Genomic DNA, 14,698 nt, shown 5'->3' on the forward strand with positions numbered 1-14,698 from the left:
GTGTGTCTGACAGAGTGATGTTCTCCTGGATTTTAGTTGTAAAGGTTCCATCTGTGTTTTCCTCTGTTTGTCTGAGAGAGTCTTGTTGGAGATTCCAGGTGAGTTGAGGAGGTGAGTGTGGACAGGGAGTGAAAGCTGAGCAGGTTACAGTGACAGACTGATGCTCCCTTCAGGTCAGAGGGAACATTAATGCTGGGACTCCAAGGAGAATCTGCGGTTTTAAATTAAAACACATTTTACAAAACATGCAAAGTAATATATTGGTGAAAGCCAGTGACGGCTTAGTTACTTTGAAAAAGTAACTTCAATTGGATTACTGTTTACTCCTTGAAAAAGTAACTTAGTTAGATTACTGATTACTTGATTTGGAAAGTAACTAAGTTACATTAAAAGTAAGTTTTTTGTTGCTTTCTGCAGCTGCTAACAACAACGCTCCGCAACCTGTGAAAATCACATTGATCTTTGCCAATATTTAATTGCAAGTTATTTTATAATGGTAACATCAATAATGTGTCTCCACTTATATAGTTGAACTGAAGGGGAGATTGTTTAATGGTTACAACAGTACCAAACTTTTGTAATTTTTGTGTGTTCCACTATTGTCTGGAAAACTGTAAATAGGATTTTAGGCCCCACAACACCTCCCTGCCCCAGCATCCAGGTTGTCCGTTACGGCCCTGCGTTTGTTGTCAGAGCGCAGCTCACAACGCTCCTCCTGTGGCTCCACAACTCAGATATCCTGCTGCACAGATTTGTGACATTTACCTTAATATTAATAATTATAATGGCGTTTAGTTGCACAACTTTACGGACACATTCATTCGTGGCTGTTTACACATTTATTTCGTTGTTCATATTAGTCTCAATGTTTGCAGTTTTCTGGAGCGCTACGCGAAGCTCGACGTCATTCAGAGGTCATATATTAACTCGATATTAACAAAGACGCAGCGGGACGCTGATGTAGATGATGGACAGGGAGAGCATGACTAAAACTAACTGGATGTCAGACACATTATCGGGTTTATGTCTGCTTATTTCCAAGCCCAAAAAGCGGAGCCCGCGACTCAATAAATCTGCAAGCAACTTTAGAAAAAAACAAGCCCAAAGCTGCTCATAATAATCGGACTTGGAGAGCGAAACTCAAAATATTTCCTGTTTTTCCAGCAACAAAATGCTCATCTCCTTTTTCCCTCTATTGTTTGTTTCTGTCGCATAGACACCGCGGTCGCTCCCCAAGACGCGTAGAGGAAATAAAATTAAATTACAAAAGAAAATAGTAACGCAAAGTGTTTTCGTTAAGTAACTATAATCTGACTACTGGATTTGAAATGGCAACTCGTTAGATTACTCGTTACTGAAAAAAGTGGTCTGTCACTGACATCTCTGGTGAAAGCAGACCTATAGATCTGCTTAGGTCAAAAGAAACTGGTAATATGAATCTGTCTCTTTCCATTCAGCACCTCACGTTTCATTAGGAAACAAACTTCTAAAAATAATCTGAAACATGAAGCAAAAAACAGTTACCTTTGATTCCAACACAGAGTCTGGATGACGTTTGATTACCCAGATCATTTGAAGCCACACAGTAATACTCTCCTCCCTCAGTGGCGTTGAAGTAAGCCGGACCCACAGACACATTAATGTCTCCATCNGTGTGTTGTATTTTATAGGAAAGAATTAAAGTAAACTTTCAAACACTAAAGACCACCAACATTTTGATAGATTTGGAAAGTCAAGTGAAAGTCAAGCAATTCTGTTTTGCTACAATAAAATTAAAATGTTCTTACCTTTAACTGTTATGTGAAGAGGATCAGCACAAGCTGTTCCCCTGTAGTCACCTTTCTCAACTCTGAAGTAATATTTGCCTTCATGACTTGTTTGTATATCAGGAAACAGAGTGGTGCAGTTTTTCTCTTTCAGGTTTCCAGTCATATTCAGTGAATATTTGTTGTTAACTGACCCACTGCTGTTGAAAATAACGATGCTTGGATTGGACCCAAAATTTACACCACCTTTCATCCAAACTCCATAGATAGTTTTACTGCTGTCATATCTAGGATCCTCTGTTTCATAGGTACATGGGATTTGCAAACAAGATCCAATCAGAGCTTCCATGTATTTCCGTGTAGTGATGTTGAGGGCTGGTGTTTGACCACCACAGTTATTAGCCAAAGCACCTGAAAACCAGACCGATAATGAACATAAAGATCAAAATCTGCCAACAGGAAAACTTCATGATCCTCAAACTCCAGATTAGCTGCATCATGTTACATTTGGAGACTTTAAGCAGGATCATGATCAAATATCTTAGACAAGAAATGTTTCATGTGATGTCTGACATTCTTCAAATGAAAGGAAGTGAACAAACATCTCACCTGGAAGAAAGAAGACAATCAGTAACATGTTGACTGTCAGCATGTTCTCAGTCAGAGCCATCAGACTGATAGTTGTCCTTCGTCTGTCAAATTGGAGAAGACCTCAGAAAAACACTTTTCAGTTTTTAAATCAAAGTATATTTTGGATAAATTATTTGGCAGCAAATTAAAACTGACATATTATAAACAAGAATATACCGATAGTACTGTGTTAGAAAGGATGGAAATCAAAGGCTCTTTCTCAGAAGTGGTTAAACTAAATGAAAAACATCCAAGCAAAGTCAAGTATAGTTCATCACTAATTTCAACAGTCTTTTATCGCAAAAAAAGTAATTTATTACTTTAAACGTTGCTAAAAAAAAAAAAAAAAGGTTCTTACCCAATGAATCAACACCTGTAACAAAATTACTTCAAATTAAGGAGAGTATAAATTTTGGCAGCTGAGCAGAAGATCAAAAAAAGAAACTTCTCTGTTTAAAAGCCGATGTTGTATGAAATCAAGAAGCCGTATGGTTTTCTTCCTCATCTGTAAAAGAGGAAGTTTGGTGTAGCATTAGCTTATAAGAGTCTATTTGACTGACGACTTCCTTGTAACATGTAACTGATATTCACTGTGTGTTGAATAACAGTGTTAATATGAAGATAAGGAACAGACAGGGGATTTTACAATGTAAGGAACATTTGTTTTATTTTTGTAAGGGTTAGTTAATTTCGAGGTTCATCTAACCAAAGCAAAATCTATATTTTCTTTCAAACATCCAAATTTAGCTATATTCACTGTCTAGTGTTGAAATAAAACAGTTAAAACTGATAAACTTTTATCATGTTATAAAATTAATCATATAAAGACTGCTAAAGTACTAATGATTGATACATAGAGCTTACTGATTTGTTTACAGCTGATTAATGTGTTTGTGGCATTAACAGCTGCAGAACAACAGCCATTACATTAAATATGTCATTGGCGATCAGGGCAAAATATAAATAAATCCAACCAATTGTTACTTTTTCTGCTCTTGTATAGAAATGAGGAGCTTTTCTCAAGCTCATTTTTCTAGGTTCCCAACTTGGTCTTGTTGACTATGGCGGTCTTGATCATCAGAGTCCAAATCTGAAGAGTTTTAACTCAATCCTTACCTTAATGTCTCTCTGTCGGTTCAGGGTTGTACTGCAATGGTTGGATATAATTTACTCCAATAAAGTCTTTCAGGAATTATTGATGCACAAAAAAAATATTTTCTTCTATTTCCATTTCCAGTGTAGAAGTCCTGTCTGTGGTACTTCACCGACTTTAGTGTCTGTCTAACTCAAGCAGGCCAAAATGTTAGTCAGTGCCGAGAACAAAGCTCATGTGTGACTGTCAAGAGAAAAAATTTACATTACTTCCCTTTGCACTGAAATTCAAGCTCCTTCAAACTGTACATGGCTCTACTGAAAGAAACCTGTTTGATTTCAGCTCACTGATATGCTACAAAAAGCATCGACACAGGCTTTGTCATCATTTTTGGAGAAGTGATAATGCTGTTTAACATTTTAATAAAACTGCTGCAAAAAGAAAAGAGCTGAACTTTCTCTTCAGAATGCAAATGCTCCAGATGTTTTTTTTTTGTTTTTTGGGTTTTTTTGTCTTTTATTTCCAGATAACCCTCAGACTAAAAGCACCTCTGAGTAATGTCATTGTATGAAAATTTGGTAACACTATATTCGACGTGGTGTGAATAAAACTGACATGACGTAAACATGAAGGAGTTTTCATGAATGTTTACGACTGTTGTCATGAAGTGTCATTAATACACGCGTTAAACGGACGGCGGAGTCCGGCGACGACAGGCGCTTAAATTCCGTAACAAAATTATGTTTTTATCTTTTTCTTTTCAAAATCTCTTTCTCTTTCTTACTGTTAATTCAATGTCACATGCTGTTATTTTTTCTTTAATTATGTAAAGCACCTTGAAATGCCTTGCTGCTGAAATATGCTATGCAAATAAAATTGTATTGATTCGGTAAATAATTACACGTTTAATGCAAAATTGCATTAAAACTTGTATTAAAAGTCCATTAAATTTGTCAACTGTGCATCTAGTTGCTCTCTTAGATTTTGCTTGTTATCTGTCATCTTCCCTCAATCTGTTACTCTCAGAGTATTTCGGCCTTGTTATCCTCATTGTTCTCCACTGCTTCATCGGTTTTCCCTGCTGTCGCTGCTGTTGTCTTACTCTGCCAAAATCTTTGTAAGTTTTCTTATTTATCACTAAAACATGCAGTTAATGGTCATTTTTGGTAGGAGTTGCGCTACATGACACAGAGCTCAAAAATCGCTTGAGCTTTTAAATAATAACTTGTGTGTAGTATTAAAAAGCAACTTTCTCAGATAAACAAATGCAGTTTTTATAGTAAAGAAAAAGACTGGAAAAACGTGTTGTCACAAAAACGTATCGACACTTGAATAACGTGCAGATAAAACCGCAAGAAAAATCTAAATCTGGCTCTGTGGGAATTTGACCTAATGAGCAAAATATCGCAAGAGCAACTTCTGTGTTTGAAAATCAATTTTAGGTCAGAGCTGACAAGTGCTATTTATCCTTCCTCTTTTATGAAAGAGGATGTTAGCCTTTCAAACACATTGTCTGCCATGGTGTACAACACAGATAAGGAAAATCATATCTGTGTATTAACTTTCTGATTTGTTTCAATATGTGTTATTTTTATGCATAATTTCAAAGCAAAAAGTCATCTCAAGGAACTATAAGACAATGAAATAAAATTCCCATTCAGAAATGATAATACACTTCAATTACATAGGAAGATTATTTACATACATTATGATTTAATCCTAAGTGTAAAACAAAATCAGTTTATTATTATGATGATGTTTTTCTCTACTAGAACATTGAGTTTAGCGGTGCATAGCACAACTTCAAACCCACCAGAATAAGGTTTGCAACTTAAGGTGGAAGGATTTGGTTATTATTCATTTATTAGGTGTGGACTTCTCAGACATGTCCTTTATGGATGAGTGCCAAGAAGAAATCCATTGTTAAAATAAGGAATAATAAAGCCCATTAATCTGTGCAAAATCTGATGTACAGGACAGAGAAAACATGTGGAAGAAAAATGTGTTGTCACAAAAATGCTGTTGAGCAGGTTACAGTGACAGACTGATGCTCCTTCAGGTCAGAGGGAACATTAATGCTGGGACTTTCCTCACTCAGGTTTCCAGTCATTTTCACTGAATAGGTGTTAAAACTGTCACCATGTCCTGGCAGTCAAACATGAGATCCTTCCTCCCAGCAGCTGTTAGGCTTTACAACCATCAGAACTCCCATCAAACCTAGTAAGTGTTTACATACATGCTGGTATCTGCACAACTTTACCGTTGCAGAGATTTTTCCTGTCACCAGTGGTCAATAGTTTGGCTTCTAATGCTCAAGAAGACATGGACATGTGTAACTTTTTGAATTATTCAACTCAGTTGATTTTCTGGATTGGAGAACAGTATTTATGACTACATGATATTTATGTTAGAATTTTGTCCTTATTGTGTCATATTTTTATACATTATTCTCCTTTTATATGTACTTAATTTTATCATTCTGTGAATCAAATTGCTGTAATTGTTTGTCATTTCTCTGCTATTGCACAAACATTTCAATTCTATCCTAATCAGTTTTCCTTTAGAAGCACATTGTTTCTCCACACAGCTGTAGTAAGATAGTAATTTTGGGCAATGCATACATGAACATGATGGACAGCCCTAAGACCTTCCTCCTTTCTCTCATTGGTTGTTTCTGACTGGGTTGCATTTCTGTAGATAGCAGTAGGACCACAGGTAGGAGGCAGAGGAGCTTGATTTTTTATGTTTATTGTTTTCACATTTAGACAAATTATCTGTCTCAGACTGTCAGTATAAAGGGATTGCTTTAAGAAATATCAAATATATATATATTTTTAATAAATGTTACCTAATGCAGTTTTAAAGAAATGCAGAATCTAAAACAAAAGCAGAAAACCATTACCTTTAATTCCAGGACAAACACTGGAAGATATCTCATTACCCAGATCATTTGTAGCCACACAGTAATACTCTCCTCCCTCAGTGGCATTGAAGTAAGCCGGACCCACAGACACATTAAAGTCACATTAAAGGTTTGGCTCTGCTGGAGCAGCTCAGCTCCACCCAGCTACCTGCTGACACCAAATCTGATGAACTGATGGATGCTGAGGTGTTTCTAGGAGCATTTGAGGAAAATGAGACACATGAACTTTATTGATCACAAACAGCTGAACCATGACCTGCTGACAGGATCACTTACATGAAACACTGAGAGTCACTTCTGTCTCTGCTGTCTTGCTTCCTCCAATCACAGGATATCTGGCAGAACATCTGATGTTGTATCCATCATGTGTGTCTGACAGAGTGATGTTCTCCTGGATTTTAGTTGTAAAGGTTCCATCTGTGTTTTTCTCTGTTTGTCTGAAAGAGTCTTGTTGGAGATTCCAGGTGAGTTGAGGAGGTGAGTGTGGACAGGGAGTGAAAGCTGAGCAGGTTACAGTGACAGACTGATGCTCCTTCAGGTCAGAGGGAACATTAATGCTGGGACTCCAAGGAGAATCTGGGGTTTCACATCAAACCAACAAGATAAAAAGAAGCATCTGTAAAATGTGCATAAAGAAACCTCAACAGTTTTCAGTAGGTTTATATTTCTCAAACAGGACATATGTACTCTTAGGTGAAATGTTCCTACATTTTTTTTAACAATAACTGACTAAAAGTTTGAATCATTTTTGTCCTGAAGACAAAAAAAATACTAGGAAAAATGTTTAATCTCATAGGTGTTTCATTTTTCTGTTCATTTGTTTTATCTTTATGTTCATTTCCTATTGATTATATGTGTAATATGTGGATTATGTATCAAGATCATCGTCAGAATTTTTTTGAAGTAGCAATTTGTGTTCCGTCAGTCAAGTTTTGATCTATAGATATATGAAAATATAAGCTTACTCTTGGGGTACAATTCAACCCCTTGAGTTCATCACTAAAATACATCAAATTAATTGCTAAAATAGGAAAGGAAATGTAGTTTTAAAAAGCTGGTTGGTTATTATGAAAAGGCTGTCATAATGGATGGTAGACTTCAAACCCACATGCAGAATCAAGCCCGGAGATTACTGGTGAGTAAATGTTTATTAGAAAAAGCTATCACAATGTCTTGTAGATGATTCTTAGGTATAGGTCCCAGTCTCGCCTGGAAGCGGAGAAAACAGGTCAATGATCTGGCCAGAGGTGGACAAAAAGTTGGATGGGTTAACAGGAGTGATTAGCTTACCGCAGGCTGGTGCGGTTCTGAGAGCGGCAGGCAGATTTGCCAATGGAAGTTGGCTACTATCTGGAAATGAGAAACAGGGAACAAGTGAGGAAGGCTGACAACAGGCAGAGAGGTTTTCTCAAGAAGTTCAAATACAATGCTAGCGTTTCACAGGGGAAGGCTTAACAAGCTAGAGACTACCGTGAAGGGATAATCATCCAGCGGAGAGGAGAGGTCTGGTAGCTCCTTAAATCCTCTCCTGACTGATGATCCAACGAGCTACAGGCGTGCAGCTCCACTCCAGGCCACTCCCCAACGGGGAGCCGAAGGGGAGAGACACCTCTCTTAAAGGAAAAACCCAGAACCTGACAAAGGCTTTGAATACCAATTGGATTTTCTTTTGAAGGAAATGACTAGTAATTGATAGTAGTTGTTTTTTTCTTGTATGTAAACTCATTCTTGTGAAAGCAGATCATCTTTTGATAGTGTTTCATTGTCTTTCCTATTTTCAATGTTTTTTCTTTGTCTTTGAGATCTGTAAATATCATTTCAGAGAAAAACACTTTGAGTGAAAAATAGTTCTAATTATCAGAAATACAGTACTTTTTAACAACATTGCAGTTAAGTACGATAAATTTAAAAAATTGTCTTACCTCTTACTTTTAGCTGAAGAGGACGACAAACATCTGTTGCCATAAATGGCCAGTTCTCAACGCGAAGGTAGTATGTGTCAGTATAACTCGTATTTAAATCAGGAAACACAGTGGTGCAACTTTCCTCACTCAGGTTTCCAGTCATTTTCACTGAATAGGTGTTAACTGACTGACTCCTGTTGAAAATAACAGCGCTTGGTTTAACATTGAAATTGGTGATATTTTTCAACCAAACTCCATGTCATCTACTGATGTTATATGTGTCATGTGTTGAGCTGAAGCTACATGGGATTTGCAAACAAGATCCATTCAGAGCTACATTCTGACAAGGTGCACTAGCACGAAGGACTGGATCAGGACAACCAGCGAAGTTACCTGTAAAAACAGATTAATAATGGCGTAACATGAAGAAAACATTGACTGCAGACACATTTTATGAGCTGGAAACTCCAGTTCAGCTGCAGCATTTTATTTGTGGAGAATAAAAACAATGTTGGGATGAAACATTTCATGTAATGTCTCCAAGTGAAAAGAATTAAACAAACCTGGAAGAAAGAAGACACTCAGTATTGCCAGCAGGTTCACAGACAGAGCTGCCATCAGACTCTCCTCTGTCAGCTCTCTTAGAAATGGATTAAAATACCTGGGAATTATGGGTTCATATTTTTGTTACAAAACAGTCATTTCTGAGTAAGGCAGCAAAATTGGGAACTTAAATGTCAGTTTGATGTGTTGAAAAAATAAGCAAAACCACATGTATCTTTAAATGTTCACAATTTCAGTATAGAATGCAAAAAAATAAGTAAATTGCCCATTAGAAAGAGGACAGGTTCCTTAAACATAGACATGGCAGTTTATTAGTTATGGTATGAAAAAAATGCAATAAAAAACTGCTAAAGAAATCTCATCTGAATAACCTGAAGCTACAATATTTTGAGAAATTACCTGTAAATGATGTAAAGTGTGAAGTTCAGCTGATGAGCAGCAGAACAGGAACTCGCTTCTCTTTTTCTAAAAACCAGCAGTTTTGAAGCCCACGGCTATATTTATATTAACTTCTTCTTTAAAAAAAGAAGGATGTTGGCTGGTTTTAATTTGGCTGTCAGAATATGTATGAGCTCCTGTAAACACACACACACACACACACACACACACACACACACACACACACACACACACACACACACACATTTTAACTTACTGACTTACTGTGCTGAACAACAGTTTGAATATTTAGACATGGAATAGGGGGTTAGTCTGCTCAGGAATCGATGTAGATAAGTTTGATCAGATTTGCTGAGCATAGTTTATTAAATTTGCTTCATTTTTAACCCATAAGGAGAAGTAATGACACAAAAGCTGATGAAGCAAACAGGATATATCAACAGGAGACTTCAGAGTAGACAAGAGCTTCAATTGCATCACATGTACGGTAAGTGGGGATAGCAACGCTGGATTTGTGGCTTTGCTGCAGTCAGGTGGTAGTTTATCCAACTAACCTCACAGCTATGAGAGTCCTCCAGCATCTATTGTAGGATTACCAGAAACACTGAATCCTCCTTAAACGTCAGTGTGTGCTGGGGTTCATAAAAAGTTTGTAAACCCCTTTTTAAAGATTTGGTGAGAATGTCATGAATAAGTGCAAAACATTTTCCATTCTGGTTGAAACGTATTTTCTGTCACCAAAAGAAAAACAAACAATTTCACTAGAGAAACAGAAGTAAATAAATAAAGTAGAATAACCAAGCATGGTAGTCAGATCTATTGTCTGATTATTGTTCTCTGCAAAAGTAGTAACAACCCTTTAAGTTTTTCAATTTATGTCATTCGATTCTACTTCTACTGATGCCCCGCAATAAAATAAAATCTAAATCCCTTATGAAGTTATGCCATAAATTATAAATGGATTTAATCTAAGTGTAACTCTCCCTCTGTAGTTGATAATGCTGACCCCTAGTGGCTGGTTAAAGTCCACCAGAGTCAGGATTAGGAAGCAAATGCTTATTTGTCTATTTCTAACTTAAAAGACAGAAAAGAAAAACAATGGGTCACTTTCAGCTACCACACAGCAAATCAGTGATTTCCACTCAGCCAGCACTTTATTGATTAATGCAAGAAGGAAGACAGGAAGACGACATGTCCACCAGCGCTTAGGACCTGATCTAAGTATACTGTAAAAGAAAAAAAGGAAGAAAAAAAAACTTATCTAATTTATGGTAAAATATCAGCAGCTGTGGTTGCTGAAGTTTAGCCCTATAAATACGGTAAAATTCCTTCAACCACAGCTGGTATTTTACAGTAAACTAAAGGCGTTTTTTCTTTACAATGTAGACAAAACGTAGATTTTTAAAACGCTTTTATCTCAAAAGGTCTCCAACTCATTTAAATCAAGCACTGAGTAAAAAAAATACATTAAATTCATGTGATTAAAGGCAAAGGTAATTTTATTTATATGGCACATTTTCAGCAACAAGGCAATACAAAGTGCTTTACATGAATTAAAAGGAAATACAAAAAAAAAATAAAGGAAAGAGCAAAAGAAGAAAAAGCTAATAATGTTGATCCAAAGTAAATAAACTAAATACTCACTGTATCTAGGCACTGTAATTCACTATACATCCAAAAATTCAATGGACTTTGGTTGAGTGTTACAAAATCATGACCAAAGTTAAGTTATATTCACTCTTTTCAAATACAATGTTACAATGTACAGAGTCAAGGAAAAGAGTTTGTGTTTACGTCAATGTATATATGTAGCTACAGTTGTTCTGCCTTCATGACAATGATTTCATGCACTGATAGCAACAAAAAACACCTGATTAAAATCGATATCATTTAATCAACTGAAACAGAAAAAATACACGACTGGTGAGATTTTATGCTTCACATTTCATGTCAATATCCAGTATCACTTTTTTTAAAATCAGTAAAAAAATTAAAAGCACACGTGCCTGTATGAAGCAGTAATAAAGAGAAAACCATCTATTAAAAATAAATCTACTTCACCTGTTTAGAGACAAAACCTTTACATTCAGCAAAAGTTCTGCTTCACTTCCACAACCTATTTATGTTTTAGCATCTTTAAGGCTATTTTAATCGCTCAGTGATCCATAAAAGCATTGCTATTTACTCCATAAGTATCATTATCATCACATCTAAATGCAGAAACAAGCATCAAGAAATAATAAATCATTTCTAAACACAATGACTGGAGATGTGATCAACAGTGTATCCAGCCTCTCACCATCTTTGCAGACAGGAAATCGCCTCTTGAGACACAAACTTTAACAACTGGACAGAGAAACTAGATGGTTGGATAGAAATAATAAATCCTCCCACTGTCAAGAGGCTTTGACATCTTTTTGGTCTCCTTTTGGCTCATGATGCTTCAGTCATCATCACGTTGTTGACGTAGATTGGCTCGTTTGTTTCCTGTGGACATGAAGCAGATAATGTGTTTTGGACTAAATTTAACATGAGCTCAAATTGTTTCAGAGGTAATAAAGGCTGGTCTCTTTGGTTTTAGTCTCACTGTGTTCCAAACTAAAAACAAAAAATAACACATTTAATCCTAATGTTACCTGATGACACTGAACATCAATGTATGGATGTGTGTGAGGGAAACCATCTCACTTCCTAAGTGATTTTAGAAGTTTAAATATTATAAAAACTGAAAAAGAAACTGCTGAACTTCAACACTTGATCTGGACGGCATTAAATTGGCCTCCAATAATAAAGTGAAGAATCTCAGTGTGTTTTTGTTTGATAATTTCTTTTATTTTTTATTTTATTTATTTTTTGGCCAAGGAATGTCATTTAAGTCCCATTTTAAACATCTTTTGACGATTTCTATTTTTCAAGCTAAATTTTCTATTTTTGCAAAAATACTTTTTTTGTAGCTATTACATTTGTAACACAAAAACAATTGAAAAATTTTGCTTCACCCAGATTTTTCATTTTTATGTCTTGTAGATACACATTGAGTGTTGAATGTATGGATTGGAAAATACAATAACTGTAGAATAAAATATTCTGCTCGTGGATTTCAAGATTGATCAAAATAGCACAAAAAGAAATGTCATATTGGACATGCTTATTTATGAGGATGTACAGGTGTTGTCCAAGTGTGCCATTTGAAGTCTCCAAATGGCACACTTGGACAACACCTGATACACAAACGTCAAATGACTGTAACTCCTCAGTGCTTCAACATACAGTCCTCAATGAGGGCTCTAATGAAAGAAAATGACCAGAGGAATTCTCTGGTAGACACGAATTACTGATAGTGAAAATTACTTATAAATAAAATATCATATCTGTCAATGTTTGGATTTGAGAATACGGGAAACTTTTAGCAGGTTGCCGCCAGCGACAGAGCGGGGGAGGGATGGAGGTGGTTAGTGTACAGTCAGACCTCCTCCCAGTACATACTGTACTATTTGATATGCATGCTCAATTGAAATTTTTGTAAACTGATTTCTTTGTAAAGTGCCTTGAGACAACACTTGTTGTGAACGGGCACAATATAAATGGATAAAATAGAGTTGAACATCTGTGCAGACTATTCAGCATTGATAGTAAAGGACTACATGAGCAGATGAGAAGGACACTAGATATTCACCTTTGGTGTTTCTGAAATCTATTGACATAGATATTATAAAAGGCATTTTATCAACAAATATAACACTGATGATTTAGATGTTGCCTAACATTTTTGTAGTTCATCTCACATAATTTGGCAGTGTTAGAATGCAAACAAAAAACTCAGATAGTTTACCTTCTTTGGTTTCTTGGAGAATCTGAACCAGCTGAAAGGACAAAAAGTATTACCTTAAACACCAACATCTAACAGCAGCTGCACAGTATCAAGTCATAGAAGAGAATCTCACCACTCAAAGATGATGATGCTAATGCAGAGCAATACAATGCTCAGGATCTTCAATATATTAAGGATCTGGAATTCAGACACTTGGTCTTCTGTGATGAGAAATCCAGAGTAAATCCTCATAATTCTTTGTTACTGCAAATAATTTGAATCTCAATTGTTTTTACTCTTTTTAAATTTGTTCTACAAAACAAATTCTGAACTAATTGAGTAATTTTTACACAGACAACAAAACGTGAAAACTGAAACATGACAAAACAAATAAAATCAGCCTTAAAGAACAACTTGACAAGATGAATGTAAGTTCACAAATTACCTTTAATACTAAGAAGGATCACTGATGACCTTTGATTACCCAGATCATTTGTAGCCATGCAGTAAAACTCTCCTCTCTCAGTAACACAGAAGCTGAAAACCTGTCCTACAGACACATTAAAGGTTCCATATTTGCTGATCCTGAACCAGGTGAATCTGGGTGGAGGTTTGGCTCTGCTGGAGCAGCTCAGCTCCACCCAGCTACCTGCTGACACCAAACCTGATGGACTGATGGATGCTGAGGTGTCTTTAGGAGCATCTGAGAAAAATGAGACACATGAACTTTATTGATCACAAACAGCTGAACCATGACCTGCTGACAGGATCACTTACATGAAACACTGAGAGTCACTTCTGTCTCTGCTGTCTTGTTTCCTCCAATCACAGGATATCTGGCAGAACAGCTGATGTTGTATCCATCATGTGTGTCTGACAGAGTGATGTTCTCCTGGATTTTAATTGTAAAGGTTCCATTTGTGTTTTTCTCTGTTTGTCTGAGAGAGTCTTGTTGGAGAGTCCAGGTGAGTTCAGGAGGTGAGTGTGGACAGGGAGTGAAAGCTGAGCAGGTTACAGTGACAGACTGATGCTCCTTCAGGTCAGAGGGAACATTAATGCTGGGACTCCAAGGAGAATCTGGGGTTTCACATCAATTTACACATTTTAATAAACAAAGCAGCCCTCTAAAAAGTAACAATTGAGTTCAATGCCATTTTCATATCCTACATCTGACCAACTAGGATAGAGTACTCTCTAAAAAGTGTATTTCTAGAGTACACTTCTTAGAGTGCACTTTCAAAAGTGTATTTGAAACAATTAGGTTCAATGCCTCGTTCATATCCAGCACTTTATCATGATGCAAGCGTCATCAGTAACAGATGCTGTACTGACTTTGGTGCAGAGGTAGAGTACAACTCACATAAGGAGACCTTAGTCCTCAATGCAGTCGTCGTAAGTTCGATTCCAGCCTGATAACCTTAGCGGCATGTCTTTCTCTCTGTCATTACCGACTTTTCTATCTAACTATTTAATAAATTTAGTTGGATAAATGTAATTGAATTACTTGTTACCAGTTGAAGCAATTTAATTAAGTTTGTTCAATTAATGTCTTTTGACAGTGCAAGTGTAAAGCTTGGTACATGCTTTATATATATATATATATATATA

General features: G+C 36.3%; 2 protein-coding genes across 3 annotated transcripts in view; both read right to left on the bottom strand.

Annotated features, from left to right (window-relative positions):
* Positions 1–4,540, bottom strand: part of LOC103135337 (vascular cell adhesion protein 1-like) — an 8,025-nt gene extending 3,485 nt beyond the window's left edge. Inside the window, exons 1-2 of the mRNA XM_016669398.1 lie at positions 4,510–4,540; positions 3,261–3,302 (exon numbers count right to left, since the gene is read on the bottom strand). Of these exons, the coding sequence (XP_016524884.1) occupies positions 3,261–3,302; positions 4,510–4,540 (73 nt within the window). The remainder of the gene's footprint in view (positions 1–3,260; positions 3,303–4,509) is intronic.
* A 6,873-nt stretch (positions 4,541–11,413) lies between these two features.
* The window catches only part of LOC103135305 (sialic acid-binding Ig-like lectin 12), a 20,705-nt gene continuing 17,420 nt past the window's right edge, over positions 11,414–14,698 (bottom strand). The window contains exons 4-8 of one of the 2 annotated variants that reach the window (XM_016669407.1): positions 13,868–14,167; positions 13,536–13,793; positions 13,224–13,311; positions 13,112–13,142; positions 11,414–11,766 (exon numbers count right to left, since the gene is read on the bottom strand). In XM_016669407.1, coding sequence (XP_016524893.1) covers positions 11,713–11,766; positions 13,112–13,142; positions 13,224–13,311; positions 13,536–13,793; positions 13,868–14,167 — 731 coding nt within the window. In that variant the 3' untranslated portion in view covers positions 11,414–11,712. The remainder of the gene's footprint in view (positions 11,767–13,111; positions 13,143–13,223; positions 13,312–13,535; positions 13,794–13,867; positions 14,168–14,698) is intronic. The other variant, XM_016669406.1, reaches the window with a different exon arrangement.

This window comes from Poecilia formosa, unplaced genomic scaffold (assembly GCF_000485575.1).
Source record: "Poecilia formosa unplaced genomic scaffold, Poecilia_formosa-5.1.2 Scaffold24, whole genome shotgun sequence".
In the NCBI taxonomy this organism is placed as follows: Eukaryota; Metazoa; Chordata; class Actinopteri; order Cyprinodontiformes; family Poeciliidae; genus Poecilia; species Poecilia formosa.